Genomic DNA, 24,668 nt, shown 5'->3' on the forward strand with positions numbered 1-24,668 from the left:
TGATCATCGAACAATATAAACTAAGTAGGTAAATACCTATATCAAATTAGTACCTACTTCATTTCGCTGTTTGGGGATTAAAGAATAAGCCACACAAATTCATTTATCAAAATTCTTTATTTTACATAAAAAAAATTAACGCAGGTACGATTGCTATAAATTATACAAATAACAAATTAATTATATAAAATTATAATTAATCAAAGTAACAATTAAATCAATATCGAACTGCGCATCACGTGGACGACGTGCGGCGTGACGTGGGTATACAACCAGCGTCCAGGTTATCTGCCATTTTAACTTATCATCTAAATACTGACATGGTGTAATCCTATCATGAAGCAATTATAATGTGAGTCTACTACTTTTACAAGTCTGATGGCGGGAGCAATGCATGAGACTGTCCTTGGAATAATAGTCTAGCGCGCGCAGGCTAGGCGTGCAGCGGTGGCGCCTCCGCGGGCATGAAGGAGCGCACGATGGCGACGAGCGCCGTGTACGTGCCGGCCACCAGCCCCACCACTCCCACTATGAACAGCACCACGTCTTTGAGCAGGCGAACGCGGCCCGGTCCGAACTTGTCCGGGAACGACACACACATCTCCATCAGTGCCGGGAAGCAGATGCCCAGGGCGGACAAGCACAGCGCACCGAACAGAGAGATGAACAGCCCCAGCCGAGGTACCGCCACCGCCAGCACAACTGCAACACCAGTTCTCAGTCAAGCACTTGATCTATGTTTATCGATATTAAAGGTAAAGTAGTGATCAAAGCATATGCTACGTACAGGTAAGTAGGCACAGTGCAACGCGCAACCCGTACTCGGCGAGGCGCAGGCGCGCGGGTGGCGTCCCCGAGCGCTGCAGGCGCGGCAACAGGTAGCCGCGCCACACCACCTCCACCGGCACGTAGCAATGCAACCCGTAGCTGATGAAGATGGCCACCGCGAACATTGCGATCACACTAGTCGCCAGCCTGCCACATACACATTTACAATAAATACTTCCTATAAAGACTATGCACACTACCGGAAAAATAGTATGTAGAATTAAAAGAAGTGAAATTATAAGAGGTTAGTAGAGTTCAGTACTGACGGTCCCTGTGGCAGGTCGAGCGTGACGGAGTCGCTGCACTCGGACACGCAGAACACGTAGCCGAGCGCGCCCACCGCCACGTACAGCAGCACTATCACCATCATGCCGCTGTTCAGCACCCCGCACGGCGCGCCGAACGCCTTCGGAGTGGCCATGTTGTTCTCCAGGGCGATCACCTGCAACACTCACGTCACAATATGTCGCAGCGTGCAGAGGGCAGTGGCTAGCGCTGAGTCGCTGGGATACTATAAGTAGTATGTTTTAATGAATCGCTCAGCGGGCATTCATACTTTACATAGATACAAAGTGTTTCTTCAGTAAAGAAATTCCAATTTCAATTATTCTACATTTTGAGTAAATTACCTATTCAAAACTTGTTTGGTAGAACAATTTAATTTGCCACCAGCACGCATTGATGTTTTTAATGAAGAATGGTAAGTAACTCACCACTCCAACTGCTGTCAATGCAAACAAGATGGTCCCAAAGAAGAGCGGGAATGTGGAAGGTGAACCCCAGAGATCTAGGGGTGCGTCCGATTTCTTGTTAGTGAGTAGGTAGTAGACCACTATTCCCAGCCCCACGAAGGTAAGCACGTTAGCCAGCGCCGAGAATGGAGCCAGCAGCTTCAGACTCGGGATCAGGTTGAAGGCGATCAGTGGGCCCAGGATTATGAGCATGTGGAATTCCACTGCCATCGCATAGTACGGGTCGACCATCTAGAAACAATCCCAAATATCAATCTCAAACACACATATACTCATATACATTATGTAAACTCCGTAAATCGATCAAAGCTTCCATAAGGAGACGGACAATGAACCCATTGAAACAAGAGAAACAATCTCAGTTCTAACATACGTGTGTGGGTGAAAGGTGGAATTCCTGTGCCAATAAAATACTATTAAAACATTGCGTCATGGGCTCATGCCCAATGGATTGCTTGATGAATATTGACGTAAGGAAATGGGCACGACGCCGCCCCACTTAACTCAATTGTACCGACCGCGATCCCACGTCCGCCGCGTACCGAGCCGAGCGTGCGCCCGGGAACCGGCGGCGACATCACCTCACAAGCTACACCAAGTCCTTCTTACACGAAATCAATCAAAAAACACTGTGAACGGAACTCATGGGCTGACCTTTTTAATATTATCAGCGATGAAGACGATGTAGACGCAACATATCCCGAGCTGGTAGACGACCAGGAAGATGTCGACGGTGGTAGCGAGCGAACCGGCGAAGCGGCGCAGTGGTGGCGGACCTGCCTCGAGTGCCGCCGACATAGACTGGGGGTAGGTAAGAAGCGGAACTCTCAGGCGCCGGCACGCCGCGTACTGCGATCGAACCTGGAACGCAATACACACAAACGTTACTTATGCTAATTTTTAAATAGGTACCTACAAAAAAGGTTTCATCCCAACCTGACTACTGAATTGATAATAAGGGGTACTTAATGGTAAGTGAAATAGGGAGAAATGGAAATCTTTAGAGGAGGACTATGTCGAAAGACAAGCTGTTTTTGAACCGAACGCCGATATACTAAGTTAATTACTTGAAAGATAACATTTATAATAGATAGGTAGTTAGTTATTAGAAGTAAAGTTAATGTTTTGTAAATTTAAACAGCAATAAAGGCTTATCTATCTATACTAATATTATAAAGCTGAAGAGTTTGTTTGTTTGTTTGAACGCGCTAATCTCAGGAACTACTGGTCCGATTTCAATAATTCTTTTTGTGTTGAATAGCGCATTTATCATATACTATAGGCTATAAATTATCACGCCACAATCAATAGGAACCGAGCAGTGCGGGTGAAACCGCGCGGAAGTAGCTAGTTTTATTTAATGTTGTAAGCGATACAGTTAGCTGGTGCTGATGGTGGTGAAGACTTACCAGCACGTGGAGGCAGTGAGTTACCAAGACGCCGACGATGATGGTCGCCAGCACGCCGGTGACTAAGCCGGCGCGAGCGAATGCTTGCGGCATCGCCAAGATGCCGGTACCCAAACTGCATTTGAGAAGATGCACCAAAGTCTCCCAATTGCTGGAAACAAGCGCGACGCGCATTATAACTTTTCACGAAATGTTTTTGGTTTAATAAGCAACTGAAGAAGATGTTGGATATCAATCATACCAACTGATACAACGAGTATAATGTGCTATGGAAGAGAGACTGAACTTTATTCGACTGTTGGCTTTGATCCGCGGAATTAGCCGATGTACGCAAAAGTTAAAAAAAATAAGAAGAATTAATTTTGCCTTAAGTATATTAAAACAACGTTGAGCGTTGAGGTTGAGATTGCGTAATTTGTAATATCAGTGGAAACTGATTTTGTTTCCATATATGTATTGGACATTATTCGTATGTATAAATAGCAATTTTCCATAAACTTAAAAAATGTTTAAACACGTATTCTTCTATCAATTACTGATCATTTTATGTTCAACCTTCCAGCGCTATTTTGAACGCCTGTATCTTCTACAAGATGATTGTGATCTATAAATTAATATCTGAGACTCGCGTTGCGGTTAGGCTTATAACGGCTAGTACACGTGGCTAGTGGCGTACATTTCGTCGCCAACACCACAAAGAGCCAAACCGCAAATAAGAAATTGTATAAGATTCGCCCCTTAGCAATGTTGGCGAAGAATTACACATGTGTTAATACGAAAGCGTTACACGTCTGAGTAAACCCAAAGAGCTTGTTAAAGAAGACTAGCTTCATTGAGACCAGTCAACGACTGTATTCGATCATTACTGTTGTTAATATCTATACGGAACTTATGAACAGGGGGCCTACTCCGGTGTTTCGTTTAATCATCGGCCGTAGGTTTTATTGATTTACTAATAGAATTACTTGAAATAAGGTTTTATTTTTAATTTCATATCAAAACTTATTTATTTATCTTCATTTCATTCGTTCATTTTTGTTCACGAAAGTTCGCAAATCGCAATAAATAGATAATTATGTAGTATGCAATCTGCGAAGTTATTTTGTTCGTTCGTTGAATTTAGAGTAGGCCCCCAGTGATGGATCATGGATGTACGAATGAAATCAAGCAAAGAATGGTTATCATCAGGCTCAGGATCAGCTCAACAAAGTATGGAGAAGTGGAATACTGGTAGTTATCATTGTCGTGTAAGAAACACGAAACCGTTCTCAGTAGTACTCGTAATGCATGCACTCTTTTTTCCCACGTGTTTAATGTATTTCTCCTTATTATGTACGCTCGTGTTTAGCATCATATAGGATACGAAGAGTACTATATATACATGCAGCCTTTGCCTTGGTGTTAAACCACCATAATATCACTACATAGTATAAAAAAAACTAGTTTTTTCTGTCCTTATGTCACTTTGTATGCTTAAATCTTTAAAACTACGTTACGAATTTTAATGCGATTGCAGTTTTTTTAATAGATAGTCATTCAAGAGGAAGGACGCATAACATATCAAATATGCGAAGCTAGGGCGGGTCGCTAGTTAGGTATACAAGGACGATATAAGTGTGTTGTGTACTCACTTCGTTGGGTTCGACAGCTGGCGATGCTCGTGCGGGTCGTACTCGGACTCGAACTCCCTGCTGGCAATGACGGATGTGTCATCATGTCATCACTTACATTTGCCGCTGTATAGCATCAGCAGCCGCTGCCAGTCATACTCACTTGGACCCTGGCTGTGCGGCCTCGCCCACGGGCTGGAGGTGCACCGTTTCCGAGTGGTGGCTGTCTTGGGACTTGCTCATTTTGCCGACGGCTACAATGGACAAATTTACGTACACGTAAATATACATATAATACAATACAATATAGCCTTATTCTATGTAAGCGCTTATGTTACAATTAATTATCCAAATACGGCATTAACATTTTTCTGTGCTTTATACACATTTTATCTAGATTTATTCGCAAAAGCCAAATAAGCATTTAAAAGCCTGCAACATAGAAAAACTTTGTATACTATTACAGCCAAACATTGGCTACACGACGGAGCGTCATGTGTGCTGCTCCTGAATATGGGCCCGTAGCGTGGCTTGAAACTAGTCGAGTTCCTCATTAAGCGTCAGAGTAATAATTAATAGAATAAGTAGAAATGTTTCCCAAGTACGTAGAATTATATTTAAACCTAACCACTATAGTCAGTATGTACATAACTTTATTCTGGACCTCTTAGTCCAGTCTCTGTCTGCTATTCCTAGTGAGCGGAAATATTGGTAGGTTTATAATATGTTTTATTGAAAAACTATACTATCACATACAATATCACGCTAGCATGTCGGTTATAAAATAATAATAAATGTTTTATTTATTATTAATGAAAGTTAAAAAAGTAAACATCGAATATCTTGACTTAACTCACGAGGTTGTCGACATGTGGAGTAGTAGTCAGGGATATCATTGTGCCTGGCAATGAGTTAGTCCTATAACTACCCCAGAAGGCTGGTGGACGAATTAAGGACCTCAGGTTTAACCCTAACCACGCCGGTTGGCCCCTATTATTATAATTTTTAACTTACATATAATTGTTTTTTTTTTATATTTTACTGCTTATTTGAAAGATACTGCAAATAAGATTTTGTAGTTGGTTTTGCGTTCCAGCAACTCGATTCTGGTACTTCTCAACACAAGATATTGACTTTACTTAACAACAGTGCCGGATAAAGCCAACGCGGGGCCCGTACCAAATGTGAACAGGGGGCCATATAGTTACATTGCCTATTAAAAACTATCAGTGGGTCATGTCATGAATGATAGTATTTTTTTGTTATTAGTTTTAATTTGTGGATTTGGTAGTCAGTTTTTCGTTTATTGGGGCGCAGGCGCGGGGATCCCATATATAGCGCGGAGCCCGTAGCCTTTGCTACCTCTTGCTAGATGGGCAAAAACATGATCAACACTAATTACATGAATCAGGTTCCTATAAACCCTATCAACACTAGTCACTTGATTTGAGTTGCTTTACGAGTGTTATTAAGGTACGAATAGACGACGACGCTATACACCAAACCCTCTATACACTGAGGGTTCATCGGGCAGGGCATCGAATGTCTGAGTATGATTTCGAGTGTCCGTAATTTGAAAATTTGTCACGACACGACAATAAGTGTCGTTGTAACCGCGATGTGAACACAACACAAGATGCTTTGTTCACACAGTATTTCCCATGGGAAGGGTTGTTCAATGGTTGATTGTTATAAATCGTTCGATTTGGTCACCATGGCAACTGACATCTGCTTACGCCGGTGGTCGAATCATGTTCACGAGTTTAATGTCGCTCTTTCCTGGTTTTTTTTTACAAGCTAAAGCCTATTTGATTATTATTCATCGAATAAGTGTAGTTATTACTGATAACAGGTAGAAAGAAAGCTCAAGTAGTCTTCTTGAATATATGTAATATATGAAACAGTCACATATAGTATTCACGACATGACAAGTTTAGCTTTTATTGTGTATCACGCGATGGGCTTCCGAGACTAGTTCGCTTTGCTTTTTTGTGTTAGATTAATTTCCTGGTCTAATAATAGACTCACGAAAAGTGGCTCAATCTTTGCAGAATTAAATTGGTAAAGCTCGCTATATACGTAAAGTAGGGAAGCACGTAAACATCACCGGCCATTTTCCTTTATGTAATACCCACAATGCGTTTATTTATGAAACAATTTTGTTATCAAACGCAAGATGTTATATATAGGTAAATGATAATCACACAGCAAATACAACTATTCTAAGCATTACATACAGAGTAATCGCAGTAGGTACAATGTAAACAGGCCACACTGGTCGCGGTGACACACACAACTGGTTACAGGGACACTAGAGCGCGTAGCAGGAGAGCGTGGCAGGAGAGCGGCGCGCGCGCACGGTCCCGGCGGCGGCGGCGCGGACTGAGCCGCGGCCGGCGTGCGCACGCCCACGCCCTCCATTACCGGGCTCGGGATCCACTTGTCAACTACAAGTCATTTACAGGCAATTGGATCGTTGGATCGTTGTCACAACCAGCGCCTGGTCAGCGGCGACCTCACCTCGGCAACGTAATGAAAACGAACGCAAATAGTTGCAACAAGTGACTTTAATTGTCCTTTGTACTACCGTTAGATATGTTACTATGACCTATTTTCTTACACGCTGTATATTACTTGGAATAAATCCAATCAATTCAGGTCTGAATGAAATGCTTTCTAAAATACAACCCTAATTTAATTTTTGATGTCATTATTATCCTCATTATATCTTTCACCTACATTTCGGAGAGACCTATTTTCAGTAGTACATTGCCTATAATAATACACCGTCCCAAATGGCTTAAGGATGGATCAGTTGCCTGTAGCCAGTGGCTCTCTGCGACTAACATAATAAATAACTAAAGTATAGTCAGGTCTGTTAACCTGGTGGGTAGACTTGCCGGTATCTACGTGGCCTCCACTCAATAAAAGATTGGCCCCATCAGTAGTTGGATACCCGTGCTGTGTCCCGTGTGATTTATAAATAAAATATTACTTTCAGTTTTAATAATCGCGATATTTTTACTGTTTATGTATTTAATTAAGCTAGTAATAATAAATATATGTATAATACTGAATCCTATAGGTTTTGAGTAAAGACATTTATATTCAAGCTAAATCGAACCTCATAATAATTATATGAAGTTTGTTAGATTTTATTTTAGCTAGGAAATAAGGAAGCTAACAACAAAATATATACAAGCAGTAGATAATTTTTCATCTTCTCTTGACTAAGGGTACACACAAAATAATGGCATACATAAAAAATTGCTTAGAAGAAGAAAAATCATTCATTTAGCACCAGCAACAATGCAGCATAAATAAAAGCCAGTAAAAGCGTCTATTTTCCCTTCACTGCACAAGCTACACTCTAACCCGCTATGGAGGGACGCTCGTCTATCCATAGTACTTCAGAATCTGTCAGGCCCTGGTCTCCGTCCATTTGATTTGATTGCTGTACTGGAACCTTGAAAACAACTTTTTCACTGACAAATCCACCAGACAACTTATCGTCTGGTGATTTGTGCTGCAAACACGGTGTTGTGTATAAATTATACACATTTTTTTTATATCTCAAGGTGAGTATGACTGTGTCTTAAAACATCGCTCTACGCCTAATTTGTTTATGGAATGGGTGGAAAACGAGCAGACGAGTCACCTGATGGTAAGCGATCAGCGCCGCCCATGGACACCCGCAACACCGGAGGAGTCGTAAGTGCCATGAATATGAGCTAACCAATTAGAACGGGATCAATTTTATAATAGGTCTTTACCTATGAAATTGACAACATTTCAAAACTGATACGACATGGAAACAAAAATACCATTTCTTTATTTTCGTATCCTGAGTTCAAATATATTTATTTCATATTTTTTTTATTTGTCATTTCTGAGAAAAATAATTAAAATCACAAAACGTGTGATGACGTCATACATACGGCAGAATGCAGTCGTTACCTTTGCCTTAGCATTTATGGTTTCAGATGAAAACATCAAGTGTCAAATGTCAATGTTGTTAATGTCACTTGAAGTTGTAACTTGAAAATATTTACATTCGAAATCGAAATTGATTTTACACAATATTTTTGTATCGAATCGACACACTGCTTATTTTTATTATTAACAACTGTTCAAAACAATGGATTTCAATGAAACATATACGCCAATGAAGGATCCAAAATATTGTTTTGTACCAGCCTGCAAAAACAATTCTAGAGATACCCAAAAAACTTTTTTTGCGGTGCCTAACTCAACAAAACAAGAGTGGTGCAATGCTGTGGGTAGATCATGTCCTAAACGTGTTATATATATATGCGAAGATCATCTCAATGTAAGTAACTAAACACTGATTTTTATATCCTGTTACCTATAGAGTAATATTGTAATAACTGTTACCACATCTTTCAATTAACTTAAAATATATAACATAATAACTTACAATGTAAGTAGGTTGTTGTTATTCATTTAAAATATAAAATTTATTTATTTTTAGTTGGAGGAAGATTTGGAGAACTATTGGTATTGGACAACAATGAAAATGCGACCGAAGTTGAAGACTCGGCTACCACAATCTCTTGTGAAGATACCAATTTCAACTGTTCTTCAAGAAATTATTGAACCTCAACCCAGCACATCTTCAACAGCTTCCTCATCACTTCATTCAGTTTGTAAAAATCCATTCACTACAAAAGCCAGCAAAGGAGTACAAGTGAAGCCAAAAACATCAGATAGAATTACTTATTGCACCATTTCCAAAAAGAAGATAAAGAAACCTTTATCTGAAGTTGATGAGATGGAAGAAATGGTGTTGCCTTCAACACAAGGAAGTTCTACTTCTATTGAAATGTCAGAAATCTCATCAGAAATCTACACTAAAACTGTAATTCAGACCCGGAGAACCTTTATGCTTGACCTTATTAAAAAAAAACCACAAAATTATATAGGCTTACCAAAGAATTATTATTGGTTAATTAGTTATTTAGAAAGTAATCTCAATGTAAAATCTATAGATATAATAGTAACTTTGTATAAGATTAAGAATAATACCCCTTTCTACCAAATCTCGGATTTTTTTGAGATATCATTAACCACATTATGGAGAATATTTTTCAGAACTTTGAGTGTTCTATCCAAATTCTTCTCACAATTTATATTTTCTCCTAAAGTGTATGATGTCAAAAGAAACTTACCAATCTCCTTCAGGACCAACAAAGACTACTCAAATGTATATTGCATTATTGACTGTTTTGAAATAGAAATCGAAAAACCTTCAAATCCTATTACCCAGTCTCTAACTTGGTCACAGTATAAAAACGCTAATACGTTAAAATATTTAATATCTACAACACCTGAAGGTTTTATCAACTTTGTGTCTGTTGGTTTTGGGGGTCGTGTATCTGATGCCAATATTGTGGAAAACAGCGGTTTTCTGGATGTGCTGCCACCAAAATGTACTGTATTGGCAGACAGAGGATTTAAGCACGTGGACGCATTGCTAAGTAGAAATCAAAATAATCTACTTCGGCCACCCAGTGTTGCAAAAGATCAAAAATTGACAAAACAGGATGCTATCAAAAGTAAGGTCATTGCCAGTCTGCGTATTCATGTTGAGAGGGTGATAAGGAGAGTAAGGCTATTCAAATTGTTAAAACCACACTCTGTACTAAATAATAAATTAATTCAACATTGTGACGATGCAGTCATTGTGGCATGCGGGTTGATAAATCTACATAGTCCTATTATTAAAAATGAATAAAATAATGTTTATATAATGCCTTACTCGTGCCTCACTCCTTATCTCGTATCGTGAGAGTAGGTATTTCACAATCCTGGGTCTGAATTAGTTTTAGTGTAGATTTCTGATGAGATTTCTGACATTTCAATAGAAGTTTCATGTCAATTTATCTATAAAAATATTATGTTCGTTCATGGGATCCTGTGTTAAGTGTTATAACAAAATTCCAGAGGAAATAAAACACCTAAATGAAAGACAATTTAAATTATGTATTAAAAAAACGATGTGTAGATTAGCATACTACAAATTGAATGATTATATAGAGGATAAAAATGCTTGGAAGCAGGCTGGTCCAGCTCCACAGGGTTACGAAAAAATAAAGTAATTCCAATAATGGAGTTTCTTGCTCGTTCTTCTCCATAGGAATCTACACTTTGGAACAAGCAAATAGCTTCACTAGAGGACTGACTGACAGACAGACGTTATTAATATTCTTATATTTGCTTTGACGTTCAAAAGTGCCTTCCTGATTTATTTGAAATAAATAATTTTGACTTTGACCTAAGTGTATAATGTATATCTATATAGCATAGTCTTAATATCTATTATTGTCTGTAAATTGTATTTTGATTGATTAAATCATTGTAGACTACCCAAAAAAATAAAAGATGCAAATACGATTTATACTGATTTTTATTTAGCACTTTGTAAAACTGTTTTAAAAATAAATTGTTTCCAAAATTCTTCAGCTCTATCTAATAAACCTGTCACATACTTTTTATCATAATCTACCCAGTACTTATGTAGGAGTTTAGTTTGTTCAAAAGTAGGATCAGCAATACAAAACAGTCCTTTTAATTTTTTTGCAGCATGCATTTGAACCATAATCTGCGCTTTATATTTTTCACCTAGTATACCATCTCTCACATAATTTTTTATTGTATTCTCACTTATAGGGCATTTTATTTCGATCACAAAGTCGCTACAAATCCCATCAGGTGATACTCCAATGATAGGGGATATTAAAATCAACCCTGTGTGTTGAATTGCTCCGAATTCTTTTTCTAACTCCTTGACTACTTCTTTTTCTAACACTTTGCCCCTTCTGATGGCTTTTGTTTCTGGCACCTTGTAACCTCCGAGAATGCTTTGTACTAAGGCACCATTCTCTGTTTTACAGTGAATAGCTTCATAGATCTTGGACCCTGTGACTCTCCCTTGACGCATAGAATGCCACAATTTAGAGTCAGCTTGAGATTTTGTAGCTTCAGCAATCGATTCAAGTACATCTACAGTAAGTTTACTTGCAGAAAAAGATTTAAAATTGTTGTAACAGTGATCATCTACTTGGTGTATAAACTGCAGCACTAAATTGAACACACTACAGTCATTTAACTGGGGCTGTTGATTTCCACAGTAATTTAAAATCATTCCTGTTACAACTTTACGTTTCTTACATTCTTCCGAAAACATGCCAATACTAACAGTCATGTCCACATTATCTGGAGTTCTCTTCTTTTTGCCAATGTTTTTTGCCAAGATGAAGTTCTGGTGACTTACAGCTCCAGCTAGTTTTGGTTTAGTCCAATAACAGTGAGTAGATGTAGTCGATGGTTCATCTGACCGTTTTATCAGCCACATGGTAAAGCATATGGCGTGCTTGCAGCCTCCTGCAGAAGCTACACAGTCATTGCATTCCACTGTGATAATCTTCTCAAGAGATTCATCGATTACAGCTGTAACCTGATAAAGCCTAGCTTTTACCTTATGTTCCGGTGTTACCCTGCATTTAACAGTGCATAAGTTTCCGTCTCGCTTGACTTCTACGTATCCTACAGCTGTGTCTACGTATGCTTCACGTGACGCTAGTAATGCTTTGGCACTACGTGTTTCTGCAATATTATAGCAATCATTTTCGTGCATATATTGCAATAGCATTATATAGTCAACTTTCGGCAAGTTTCTGCTATCGGCAACTAGGAATCCTTCCGAAACTTTCATGATGAGTTAGTAATGAGGATAACAACACAAAAATAACAAAATTTGTAATCACACAATCACAAGCTCGCCAACGAGTTTGAAAGTTCTCAATGACAATAGATACATTAGACGCAGTGTTGCCACATCTACCAACTTTTAGGTAGATCTACCAACTTTGCCCTCAGTCTACCTGTCTACCAACTTAATCCTCAAATCTACCTATTTTTCAAAATATTCTAATGTATCTTTTTATTTTCTTATTTTCATAATTTTTGACACATAAATGTGTATCATTTTTAGCATTTGAGCTATTTGTTAGCATTACATCATAATATTGAGTTGAATTTGGTGTAGTAATCATCCAAAACTTTTTAATAAGGATATGCTTAAGCACAAGGCCGAGTGGTTGCAAGTGCGACTGCCGGGCAAGGGGTCTCGGGGTTCGATTCCCGGGTCGGGCGAATTATTACTGGGTTTTTTTCGGCTTTTCTCAGTGGCACGGAGTCTGGAAATGTGCCCGGTATATGGCAATAGGCTCACCACCTATTACATGGGACTTACAATATAAATTGTGAAAAGTGGGTGAACACAGTGGTATTACGTGCCATGATATGCACCTCTGCCTACCCCTTCGGACATTTAAGGTGTGACGATATGTATGTATGTATGTATTTTTAACGAAACAATCCTATTAAATTAAGGTGGTAGATCTACCTATTTTTAATCTCTGAATCTACCAACTTCTACCGATTTCTGTCACATATTCTACAAATTTTCTAAAATTAAGGTTGACAACACTGATTAGACGTCTATGTTTAGGCTTTTTTACGCATCTCAGTGAGGCAAAGGTATTATCGCCATTCAACCGTAATTTGGCGCTTACGTCTTTTTAGAATACACTGAATTTCAAACTCGAAATTATGAATGAAAAGTACATAATTTCGAAAAATGAAAAAATATGGGTACCCTTGTTTTCGATTTACTTTTATATAACATAATAATACATGCATGTTAAAAATTTGAAATGTTGTCAATTGTCGTTCTGCCGTACTGGCTATTTTAAATCAAATATTTATTTTTTTGCATAGAATTCTAATTTCGAATGTATTTGATTTTAAAAACAGGATCTTTTTAATCCCCGAATCCGTTGTTTGTGCGGAATTCGGTAAAATGATAGTTTGAGATCTTAATTTGCGATATATTTTAAATAAATCGATTAGGTAACTACATAACTTTTAATATATTACTCTTAACAAATGTATAGGTAATTTTATTTGTTTTTATATTTTAAAATTACCTATTATCATTATTGCTAAAACGGGACAAACTCGTATTAAATTTAAAAAAAAAAGCAAACAAAATATGTTGTTATTTATTGACTTCATTTCATCAAATAAAAAAAAAATAGTTTGACAGTGGGCAATAAACTATCATGATTTTAAAATATCTACAGCAATAGTTTTGAAACATAATTATTTTTGTTTTTATTATAATTCTATGTATTTAAGTATGAATAAAGCAAACGAAATTATGAACAAGATGGGTCTGTGGATTATGAAGAGAGATGATTGGTAGCCACCCAAATATTTTTATATTTTAATTTTGAAAATAATGTAAGCACATGTAAATAAATCGATTTAGTGCTTACGTTGTTGGAAAAAGCAAAAATAAACATCCATTTTTTATTTTATATTTAGTGTTGTTTTAAGTTTTTGCTCTGATACTAAGCTACACGCAGGAATGATATAAAAAGAAAATTTTAAAAATCACAATTTATATTAAGAAATCGCATATTATCATCTAGGTACGGGTTATGTATGACTCAACGGTTCATTCACCTCGGAAACGGGAGAGCATTTGCCAATTTTAGGTTAGTTTTGAACAACTCTCCTAATCCTGGTACTCTCAGCGTTGTAACTATGTACCTTTTTTACTCACTTCACGCAATATCGGTATTCTTACGTAATTAGGATAGCTATTAGCTAGGTGCTTTCATCAATGTTTTTTAACTGTCATCCACATTTTACCGACTTCTTTGTAAACAAATACATTATAATTTAATGTTTTTGTAATAATATGTTATCTATGCATGAGTGATACAGTGTATGGTGTATAGTGACATTGTATGCTACATGGTGCAAGTATGGGCATCATATTAGAGTTACGTAACATGTTGTTTATGACATAGGGGTACAAATATGATGTAACTGTCGCGTCTGCGATACCAGTGAATATCGAAGCTTAAGGATCTATTACTGTTGATATAATTAGAAGCATAATTAGCATGAGCTATGGTCACGACCTACCCCAGGCCGGAGAGCACGAGCCCGACGTGCAGGAGCAGGTGGGGCGGCAGCCGCAGCCTGCGCGGCACCCGCGTCGGCTGCGAGGGCCCGGTGCGCGCCCGGCGCATGCGCCCTGTGCTCACCACGCTTCCACCTACACGCTTCGTTGTAGCCCGGCCTACCACCAGGCTGGCTTTACTCACGTCACTCACTCCCGTAGGCACCTTCAAAACCCAAAGTATCGCATAATATGCAGCTGATCCTCCGGCAATGTGCAACTTGCAATGCGCAATACACACGGTCCACTTACAACTGGCCGGTTAGCTGCGGCGTCGGTAAATGCACACAAACAAATCAGCGCCGACGGCTGTCACGCTGAAGCCTTGTTCACACTACGGTAGTATTTTAGTCGAGTAGCGAGTACGTATATAGTAGCTCTCCCGCTTCTGACTCAAAATCGAAGCGAGAGAGCTACTAAATACTCGCTATTTGACTAAAATACTAGGGTAGTGCGAACTGGGCTTACCAGCGAGGAACAACACGAGTTAGTGGCGGACGCGTGAAGTAGTCGGCGAAGGCACGCGGCGGAGTGCGGCGCGCGTCGGGCGTCCGGCGGGCGGCCCGGGGTGGTGCGCCGCGGCGCTGCGCTGAAACACTCGACCGGCCTCCCATAATATTATGTTTACTATGTCTATCGTGTTCACCTTAAATCTGCATACATGAAAACACGCGGGAGTTTTTAATTTTTCCCTTTTTCCCAAGGATGTTCCATTTCCTATTCTACGGCTATATCAAATGTCATTAGAGTCGATTAAGTAGGTACTCACTTACTTTAGTTTTGTTTACTGTCGAGTCTCACTCGCAATGTATCGATGTGCTAAATATATCTGAATTAGATCAAAAGAAAAGAAACAAGTGGGAGTCGGACTCGTAGACTAGAAGGGACTTGAAGTGTTCCCTCGCAGACTAGACGAGTTCCGTACCATTTCTTTAATGATTAAATATCGAGCAAAAAAAGGTCAAAGAACTCGTTTGTTTTTAGGCAACCACCAAAATACTTATTTTACTTGTAGTAACTTAAGTGTCACAAACCTTTTAAATGTTTTTTAGTCTACATTAACGATTTGCCACTCATATTCGAAAATGAACCAAAAATGGTGCTGTTTGCAGATGATACATCATTGATTTTTAAGATAGGTCGACGTATGAATAATTTTGACGACGTAAACAGCTCCATTCTTCGAGTCTATGATTGGTTTACTATTAATAACTTGGCGCTTAATGAGAAAAAAACCAAATGTATTAAATTTTGCTTGCCAAACGTACAAAATAACGAATGTTATGTTGCTTTGAACGGACAAAAGTTGGAATTTGTTAAGGAGACTATATTTTTGGGTATCACACTAGATGACAGATTACAATGGGGGCCCCACATAAAAGCACTTTCGGGGAGACTAAGCTCAGCTGCATATGCAGTCAGACAAATTAGGCAGCTAACGGATGTATAGAAAAGGAAAGCCTTGTTTATTTTAGCTATTTTCACAGCATAATGTCTTACGGCATTTTGCCGTGGGGACGTGCCGCGGATGTAGAATCAATTTTTATTTTGCAAAAGCGAGCTATTCGAGCAATATATAACTTGCTCCGTCGCGAATCTTTGAGAGAACTGTTTAAAACTATAAATATTCTTACAGTGCCTTCTCAATTCATTTACGATAATATTATGTACGTAAGAAAAAATCAACAATTGTTTGAAAAAAGAAGCGACAGACACAATTTTAATACGAGAGGTAAAAATAAGTTGGCTATACCGCAATTCCGATTGTCCAAAGTGCAGAAATCCTTCATGGGTTTTTGTGTTAAATGTTATAATAAACTACCAACTACCATACTGAATCTGAACGAGAAAAAAATTAAATCTTGTATAAAGCGTGAACTGTGTAAACAGGCATATTATAAACTGTCAGATTATATTGAAGATAAAAATGCGTGGCAGCATGTTGGTCCGGCTCCACTGGACACTCGCTCACACTAGACAATGCTCAAATACGATCACTAGTTACACGTTAACTTAAAGTACTAATTTATTCCAATGCAGTCTAGGGATCCTGTGGCATCAAGCAGTTATTTTTTGATTTGAAAGATTAAATTATATATTATTTTTATTTGTATAGAAGCATTATTTCAAAATTGTGAGTGTACATATGTGGGCACTATGTTTGAAATAACCCGCTATTTTATTTTACAAATTGGTTTTATTGTCCCGTTAGTTTTGACGTATGGTAGTTACATTGTTCCTACATATACAGGGTGACTTTGAATTCGACGTATTCCTCTCGGGAGGTGATAATACAACTAATTTCCTACAAAATTAGCCCTGAGGTCCTTGGGCGGAAAGTGGCTAGTTTCTGAGATATTCAACATTTTTGGTTTTGGTAAAAAAATCCCGAATCGATTACAAAAACATCAATAAATAAAAAAAATCTGGTTGGATTTTTGTGGTTTTAGTTTTAATCAGTTGCCAATACATCAGTTATCATTTGTAAATACTAATAATAGCAGAAGAATCATTCGTTTTAAAATAGCAAGTAATTTCTTATCAAATTTTGTTTTGTGTCACTAATTTGAACAATAGAAAACTAGATTTATTTCAAAAAAAATATATGACACTAAGCGTACAAACTATTAGAAAAACTTCCTTGGTTTATTAGCTACCCAGAAATGTAAAATTATTTACAAAATTTTCAAAAACAAATGAATTAATTGATGATAAGTAGAGTGTAAAGAGAAAAGGGCAATTTCAAAAACATCTTAATTTGCAAAATTTTGTTCAAAGTGACCTCCCCTATGCCGAATACATGCCCGAACACGCTTCCTTATGTCTATGACGGTCACTCTTGGACTGAATATGCGTCTTATTTCGTCATTATGTTCAAATATGTTTCGGAGAAGAATTTCGATGCACGGCCAATTCCCTCTACATTAACAATGAACTTCATGTAAAAATCAACCAGTGTTAGATTCTGGACACCGCGCTTGCCATGTAGTTGGACCGCCCTACTAATCCAATGCCTGAGAATCAATGTACCCGACCATTGCCGCATAGTAGTTCGATATTGCACTTGACAATCGTCGTGTGGAATAAATTCGTCAATCAAATTAATAAATTAATTCAATAAGTAGAATAAGTTAATTCATCTTGTTTCTAAATTCAAATTTAAAACAATGACCCTAGCTCATTCCTTAAAAAAACTACATAATTCTCACCATTTAAATTGTTGGATGAAAAGTAGGGTCCAATCAAATAATTATTTATGATACCCATGCAAACATTTGAATTAAAACCGTATGCGCGAACCTGATGGTTTGCTTTTTTAGAATTTCATTGACTTTCTTGGGGCTAATAATAATGGATATTGTGATAGTTTATCCAGCGCACTATCAAACTACTGTGGGGCAATGGTTGGATACCTTGGTTCCCAGGCGTTATATTGGCACAGGGTCTAACTACATGGCAAGCGCGGTGTCCAGAATTTAAGGCTGGTTGATTTTTACATGAATTCCGTTGTTTATGCTGAGGGAATTGGCCGTGCATCGAAATTCTTCTCCGAAACATATTTGAAAATAATGACGAAATAAGACGCATATTCAGTCCAAGAGTGACCGTCATAGACATAAGGAAACGTGATCGGGCATGTATTCGTCATAGGGAAGATCATTTTGAACAAAATTTTGCAAATTAAGATGTTTTTGAAATTGCGCTTTTCTCTTTACGCTCTACTTATCGTCAATTAATTCATTTGTTTTTGGGAATTTTGTAAATATTTTTACGTTTCTGGGTAACTAATAAACCAAGGAAGTTTTTCTAATAGTTTGTACGCTTAGTGTCATATAATTTTTTTTAAATAAATCCAGTTATCTATTGACCAAATTAGTGAAACAAAACAAAATTTCATAGGAAATTACTTGCTATTTTAAAACGAATGATATTTCTGCCATTATTAGTATTTATAAATGATAATTCATGTATTGGCAACTGATTAAAACTGAAATAACTAAAATCCAATTAGTATTTTTTTAGTTATTGATGTTTTTGTAATCAATTCGGGATTTTTTTACCAAAACCAAAAATGTTGAATATCTCAGAAACTAGCCACTTTCCGCCCAAGGACCTCAGGGCTAATTTTGTAGGAAATTAGTTGTATTATCACCTCCCGAGAGGAATACGTCGAATTCAAAGTCACCCTGTATATACAATAGATAAATAGTGTATTAGAGATATTGTAAAAAACCTTCTTAAAGAGTAACGATGGAGTTTCTTGCTCGTTCTTCTCCATTCGAAGCTACACTTTGGAACGAGCGCCTAGCTTCACTGACAGACAGACTGACGGACAATTCAATTTGACGTTTCAAAAGTGCCTTATTTAGGATTAATTGAAATAAATGCTTTGACTTTGACTTTGACTTTGACATCTAAGAAAACATCAATTATTGGTTAATACATTCGATGAATAACGTACTTAAAAAAAAATGTATAGGTCGTATATCAATTTTTGGTAAGCATTCACGGGCGTTAAATCCCATAGACGTAGTTTTTATCGTATTAAAAACCATTTATGATCATAGATTAATTGTATTCTCAATAATAAACAGTAATGTCTTTGTGCCACATACATGGCACATGAGGGTGCTGGAGTTGTGTTAGATAGATGCAACTCTACGCGCCTTCTTGTAGTCATGTAGTCATCAAGACTGAACTTAACACCTTGAATAGGCGAGTCCGAACACTGCTGACTGCAAATCGTAGTCATCACCCTCGTTGATCGATCATGAGGTTGTACATCCCGTGGAAGTGTGGGGGTCGAGGCTTATTAAATGCTAAGACCCTTCATAACCGTGAGGTGTGCAACCTCAGGGAATATTTCCTAAAAGTAAACGAGGGTATGCATCGAGAAGTAGCAGCAGTGGACAATGGATTCACTCCACTATCTTTAGCAAAAGAGAACTGGTGCAAACCTGTGGTACTGAGCGTCAATGACCGCAAGGAGCTATGGCGGCATAGCAAGGAGTGTAGTGTAGTGTAGATTTTCTGGCGACCGTAACTTGGCTACGATGCAGTAATCTCTTTGGAGAAGCTGAAGGATTTGTCTGTGCAATTATGGACGAAGTTATCCTTACGAATAACTATCGGATATGTTATATTATTAAGGATGGGACTGTTGACATATGTCGGACATGTCATAGTGCTGGTGAATCCATAAGACATAATATCATTTCTAGTTGTGGTCGTTTGGCTTATCTATCTATACAAATAAATCTGTAGTAAGGGTCAATTCTGTACATTGAAAATATTGAAAAAATAAATAGCAGGGGGTGTTACTGGATCGATACCAAACCCAAATATGTGATTAAAAAAATTTTGTCTGTCTATCTGTCTGTATGTTCAGGCATCACGTGAAAACTAACGGTTCGATTTCGATGAAACTTGGTATAATTATACCTTATTATCCTGGGCATAAAATAGGATACTTTCCATCACGCTACGATCAATAAAAGCCGAGCAGTGAAGGGAAATGTTGGAAAAACAGGAGAACTTACTCCATTTTTTAAGCTTCCGTCGCGTGTGCAGCCTTAATGGTTAAAGCTACACAGAAATAATGTATGACGGAAATGTTCTCCTTAAAATTGTTTAAAAAATATTCCACGACAGCAAATGTCTATCTCTTATGGTTGACTCACAATAACACGTATAACTCCCGATAGCTCAGCAGTTCGGAGCTTTCTGATTATATTTGTCTACTCTTACGTTTATAACACATTCATTCATTTATTCATTCATCCATTCATTCATTCATTCATATTAGAATAAATCTGTAGAAGGGTCAATTCTGTACATTGAAAATATTGAAAGAATAAATAGCAGGGGGTGTTACTGGATCGATACCAAACCCAAATATGTGATTTTTTTTTGTCTGTCTGTCTGTATGTTCAGGCATCACGTGAAAACTAACGGTTCGATTTCGATGAAACTTGGTATAATTATACCATACTATCCTGGGCATAAAATAGGATACTTTTTATCCTTGAAAAATACGTAAAAAAAAATCTTTATTTTTCAGTTTTATTCTACAGACCGCGAGCTCAACAGCAGTAGCTCAATAGGGGGATCTCCTTAATTTATGGGCCTCGCCGTATTTGGGTCCAATCAATAGATATTTATAAGATGTCATTGTCAGAGTTACTCAAAATGGAGAAATAAAACTTCCACGCGAGACCGACATATGCGCGGACGGAGTCGCAGGCTGAAGCTAGTGGTGAATATTTGCATAGACATAATCAGGTGGCCAAGATTATCCACCAGCAACTTGCTTTGCACTATCAACTTGTTGAGTTTGAGGTTCCATACTACAAGTATGCGCCCGATCCAGTTCTCGAAAACGACTATATCACGTTGTACTGGGATCGATCTATCATCACTGACAGGACTATTGTAGCCAATAAACCTGATATAGTGGAGATAGACCGACAAGCGCGCCGCACGATGATAATCAATGTCACCATACCCCATGTCGAGAACCTCGTGAAAGCTCAGAAAGATAAACAAATAAAATATCTTGACTGGGCTCACGAGGTTGTCGACATGTGGAATGTGGATTCGGCTATCATTCTGCCGATTGCCGTGTCTCTCGACAACCACGTTAGGAGGCTAGGGTTAGGCGGATGGATCAATGGCCTGATGCAGAAGGCAGTACTCCTTGAAACGGCACGTATTGTGAAGAGGTTTCTGACTCTGGAGCCCTAATCACCGGTAGCTAGGACCATACTTCCGCTACTGGTCGGTTCCTATTTTTATATTTTTAAATATTATTTTATTTTGTATTTTATAAGTAGTATATATGGAAAATACAACAAAAAAAGTTACTCTCATTAGTAGGATTTTGTTTTTTTAAATTAGAGCTTATTTATTTATTTATTAGGACAACTAGTAGTTGTTACATTAGGACTTATATCTAAACACTTACATAATAATAAATTTAAATGCACAACATTTTAAGGTGTCACAACATGCACTGTAGGTGTTGGTGGTACGGTGCCTTTGCAATGAATAAAATTATGGTTTATACACCAACGTCGCGACCTTTTTTTTTTTTTTTTTTTTTTTTCAGGGGGAAAATCATCCAATGACTTCTCCCACCTTGGGCGAGGCGAGAGGGAGTGTCAGACTCTTTCTGACTAAAAACCACCCCGTTCCTTCTCCTGCTTTTCGAGCCGGAGCCCCGGTAAACCCGCCAGGTAGTCCGCAGCTCCGGATCAGGCATCAGCCCTACTGGGCCCCATCTGTGGTGGTCTGATGGCTCTTTGAGGCGCGCGCGGAACGCTACGCGCCGTACGCACGGGTCTGGTTCTGTTCGGGCGGTGAGCTACCCTTACTCGCCGCCCGCAGGCCCGCACTTACGGTGGCCGGAGATCGTCCCGCGATCCCCGACGCCCGGAGTGTCTCTCGCGACGGCTGGGGCGTGAGGAGGATCGTTCTCTCACGCGCCCCGCCTCCTCCTTAGCTAGCATGACTGCTTCGCAGAAAGAGGAGACGGCATCCCAGTCCCTCTCGCTCCGCACCATGGCCTGAACCAGTGCCGGGCGCGAGAGGTCGCCGTCGCCGACCACATCCCTGAGGACTTGGCGGTGCTCAGCCCACGCAGGGCACACCGCCACCGTATGTTCTACCGTGTCCTCCGGGCGGTCCTCGCAGTGATGACACCCGGGCGTTTCCTCCCGCCCAATAAGGAACAGGAACCTACCGAAACTCCCATGTCCGGTAAGCACCTGTGTCAGGCGGTAGGTGAGGACGCCGTGGCGCCTCTCTAGCCACTCCTCAAAGAGGGGACTTACCGCTGCGATGACAGCGAGCCCAGCCCTCGGTTGCGACAGTCGTTGCTGCCATTCCGCCATGAGATCGCGCCGGAGCTCGTCCCGCCACGCACTGATCTGGCGCGGCAGTGGAGTTTCGCCCCGGCGGCACGCGTCTGCGCGCAAACTGAACACGTGCGCGAGCACCTTCGCCTCCAAATCCCACGGCGGTAATCCGGCAAGGAGGTTCGCCGCCTCCCCGGAGATCGTGCGATATCCACGGATCACCCGGATGGCCATGACCCTCTGAGATGTGAGCAGCACCCGAGCTGGCCGCCGCATCAGGTTCGGCGCCCACACAGGGGCGCCGTAGAGGGCCATGGATCGCACGATCCCCGCGTACAACCTCCGGCAGGAGGCATTTGGCCCCCGAGGTTTGGCAGGAGCCGCTTAAGCGCAGCCCCCGTCCGTTCCAACTTAGGAGCCAAACGTCGAAAGTGTTCCACGAAGTTCCATCGACTGTCGAGGACGAGTCCTAGGTACTTCATCGTCGTCTCGACGCCGATGGAAACTCCTCCCGCCGTTATTTGGGACCCACCCGGAGGTGGCGCGTTCCCGCGGCCATGAAAGCACATGGCCTCGGACTTGTGGAGCGCCACCTCGAGTCCCAATTGCCGGATCCTTTCAACTACTGTCGCAACCGCTCTCGCCATTAAGTTGGCCGCCGCCTGGTGCGACCTCCCGTGCGCTAGCACTAGCGTATCGTCGGCGTAGCAAATTACGTCGACGCCGTTCGGGAGGTCGGTGCGCAGCACCCAGTCGTAACCGATATTCCACAGGAGCGGTCCCAAAACCGAACCCTGTGGAACACCGCGCGACATCTCTCGCCGTTTCCATTCGCCCTGGTGACCGGGGTATATAACATACCTGTCTGTCAGGTAAGCCTCGATTATACGACGGAGGTAGGTAGGCACCCGGTGATACCGGAGTGCCTCCAGTATGCAGCTCCAGGGTAGGGAGTTGAAGGCGTTGGCGATGTCCAGAGACACCGCCACTACGACCTTACCCCTGGACACTGCAGTCCCCGTCGTGAGGTCCCTTACGCGCATGATGGCGTCCACCGTGGAGCGCCCTCTGCGGAAGCCGAACTGGCCATCCGCGAGGTCCGGCCCAATTCCGGACAAGTGCGCGACGAGGCGGTTCGAAATTATCCTTTCGAAGACTTTTCCCACCTCGTCGAGCAGCACAATGGGCCGGTACGCGGACGGAGAGTCCGCAGGGCGCCCCGGCTTCTTCACGAGGACCAGTTTTCCCGTCTTCCACTGAAGTGGGAACTGGCCCCTCTCCATACATGCGCTGTAGAGACCGATTAATCGAGGCCTGAGAGCCTCTGAGGCCAGGACCCACGCCTTGCCATGCAGGCCATCGGGTCCTGGGGCGGTGTTCTTGGCGCCCATCCGGCGCACCGCCGCTCTCAATTCTGCCTCGGTCACCTCCGGAAACGTCGCGACCTGCCTTTGGATTTACGACGTCGAATTTCGAAGTCAAAAATAAATTGTTTCAACTTTTCGATACAATAAAATATCACAACACAAATCACACTTTCATTGAGGATCTGCTTAATTTTAGGATTTTTCTACTTAATTTTCTAGAAATAAGTCTGTACTGCTATTTTACGTGAGAATCGGACGACGTTATAACGCACTATTTCGTACAAAATTCATAGAAAATATAGTTTTTTACGATTCTACGTTTCTAGTAGGATAGCCTATTGTGTCGTATATGTTTTTAACTCAACGCCAGATCGAATTCGGCCTCGTATTGCGACAGATCTCATTTGATCATCTCGCAAACTTTTTCCATAGGCAGATCTCCGGCAACTTCAATGAAAATTAAATTCTTATTTTCTATATTATGATGATTCTGGTTTTCAAGTACTTACATATTGTTTTTTTGGGTAATGACCCAAACACAGTAATCAGACTTGCATACTCGTACATAAATTATACATACGGAACCTTCGTGCATAATTTCGAACTGCACTTAGGTGATCTTTTTTAGATCCACATTTCTGAACAACCATACACCATACACAAACCCACACACCAGTAAAGTAGTAGGTACCGCGTGACATAGACGACGCTGAAAACTGTTACAATCTATTTACTACTACGAATGCATTCTTTTTGGAAAAATTACGAATTTAAAAATAATTTAAGTTA

At 40.1% G+C, this 24,668-nt stretch overlaps 2 protein-coding genes and 1 pseudogene across 9 annotated transcripts; 1 reads left to right on the top strand and 2 right to left on the bottom strand.

The window, feature by feature from the left end:
* Positions 1 to 98: 98 nt before the first annotated feature.
* LOC118264474 (proton-coupled amino acid transporter-like protein CG1139) lies at positions 99 to 15,207 on the bottom strand. 8 transcript variants are annotated; one of them, XM_035577007.2, is made up of 12 exons: positions 15,125 to 15,207; positions 14,909 to 14,990; positions 14,620 to 14,822; positions 7,975 to 8,065; positions 4,763 to 4,853; positions 4,621 to 4,680; positions 2,990 to 3,140; positions 2,235 to 2,441; positions 1,542 to 1,811; positions 1,095 to 1,270; positions 788 to 975; positions 99 to 702 (listed from the first exon to the last, which is right to left on the bottom strand). In XM_035577007.2, the coding sequence occupies exons 4-12, from the start codon at positions 8,039 to 8,041 to the stop codon at positions 434 to 436; spliced, it is 1,479 nt and encodes a 492-aa protein (XP_035432900.1). In that variant the 5' UTR covers positions 8,042 to 8,065; positions 14,620 to 14,822; positions 14,909 to 14,990; positions 15,125 to 15,207; the 3' UTR covers positions 99 to 433. The 8 variants fall into 8 exon arrangements, with proteins under 8 accessions (XP_035432900.1, XP_035432930.1, XP_035432961.1 ...); XM_035577037.2 differs by having other exon boundaries at positions 14,909 to 14,980; positions 15,125 to 15,178; XM_035577068.2 differs by lacking the exon at positions 7,975 to 8,065 and having other exon boundaries at positions 4,621 to 4,677; positions 15,125 to 15,205.
* On the top strand, positions 8,072 to 9,623 carry LOC118268448 (uncharacterized; annotated as a pseudogene).
* LOC118268450 (uncharacterized) lies at positions 10,361 to 14,613 on the bottom strand. The gene has a single exon (XM_050704370.1). The coding sequence runs from the start codon at positions 12,332 to 12,334 to the stop codon at positions 11,027 to 11,029; it is 1,308 nt and encodes a 435-aa protein (XP_050560327.1). The 5' UTR covers positions 12,335 to 14,613; the 3' UTR covers positions 10,361 to 11,026.
* Positions 15,208 to 24,668: the final 9,461 nt, after the last annotated feature.

This window comes from Spodoptera frugiperda, chromosome 25 (assembly GCF_023101765.2).
Source record: "Spodoptera frugiperda isolate SF20-4 chromosome 25, AGI-APGP_CSIRO_Sfru_2.0, whole genome shotgun sequence".
Lineage (NCBI taxonomy): Eukaryota > Metazoa > Arthropoda > Insecta > Lepidoptera > Noctuidae > Spodoptera > Spodoptera frugiperda.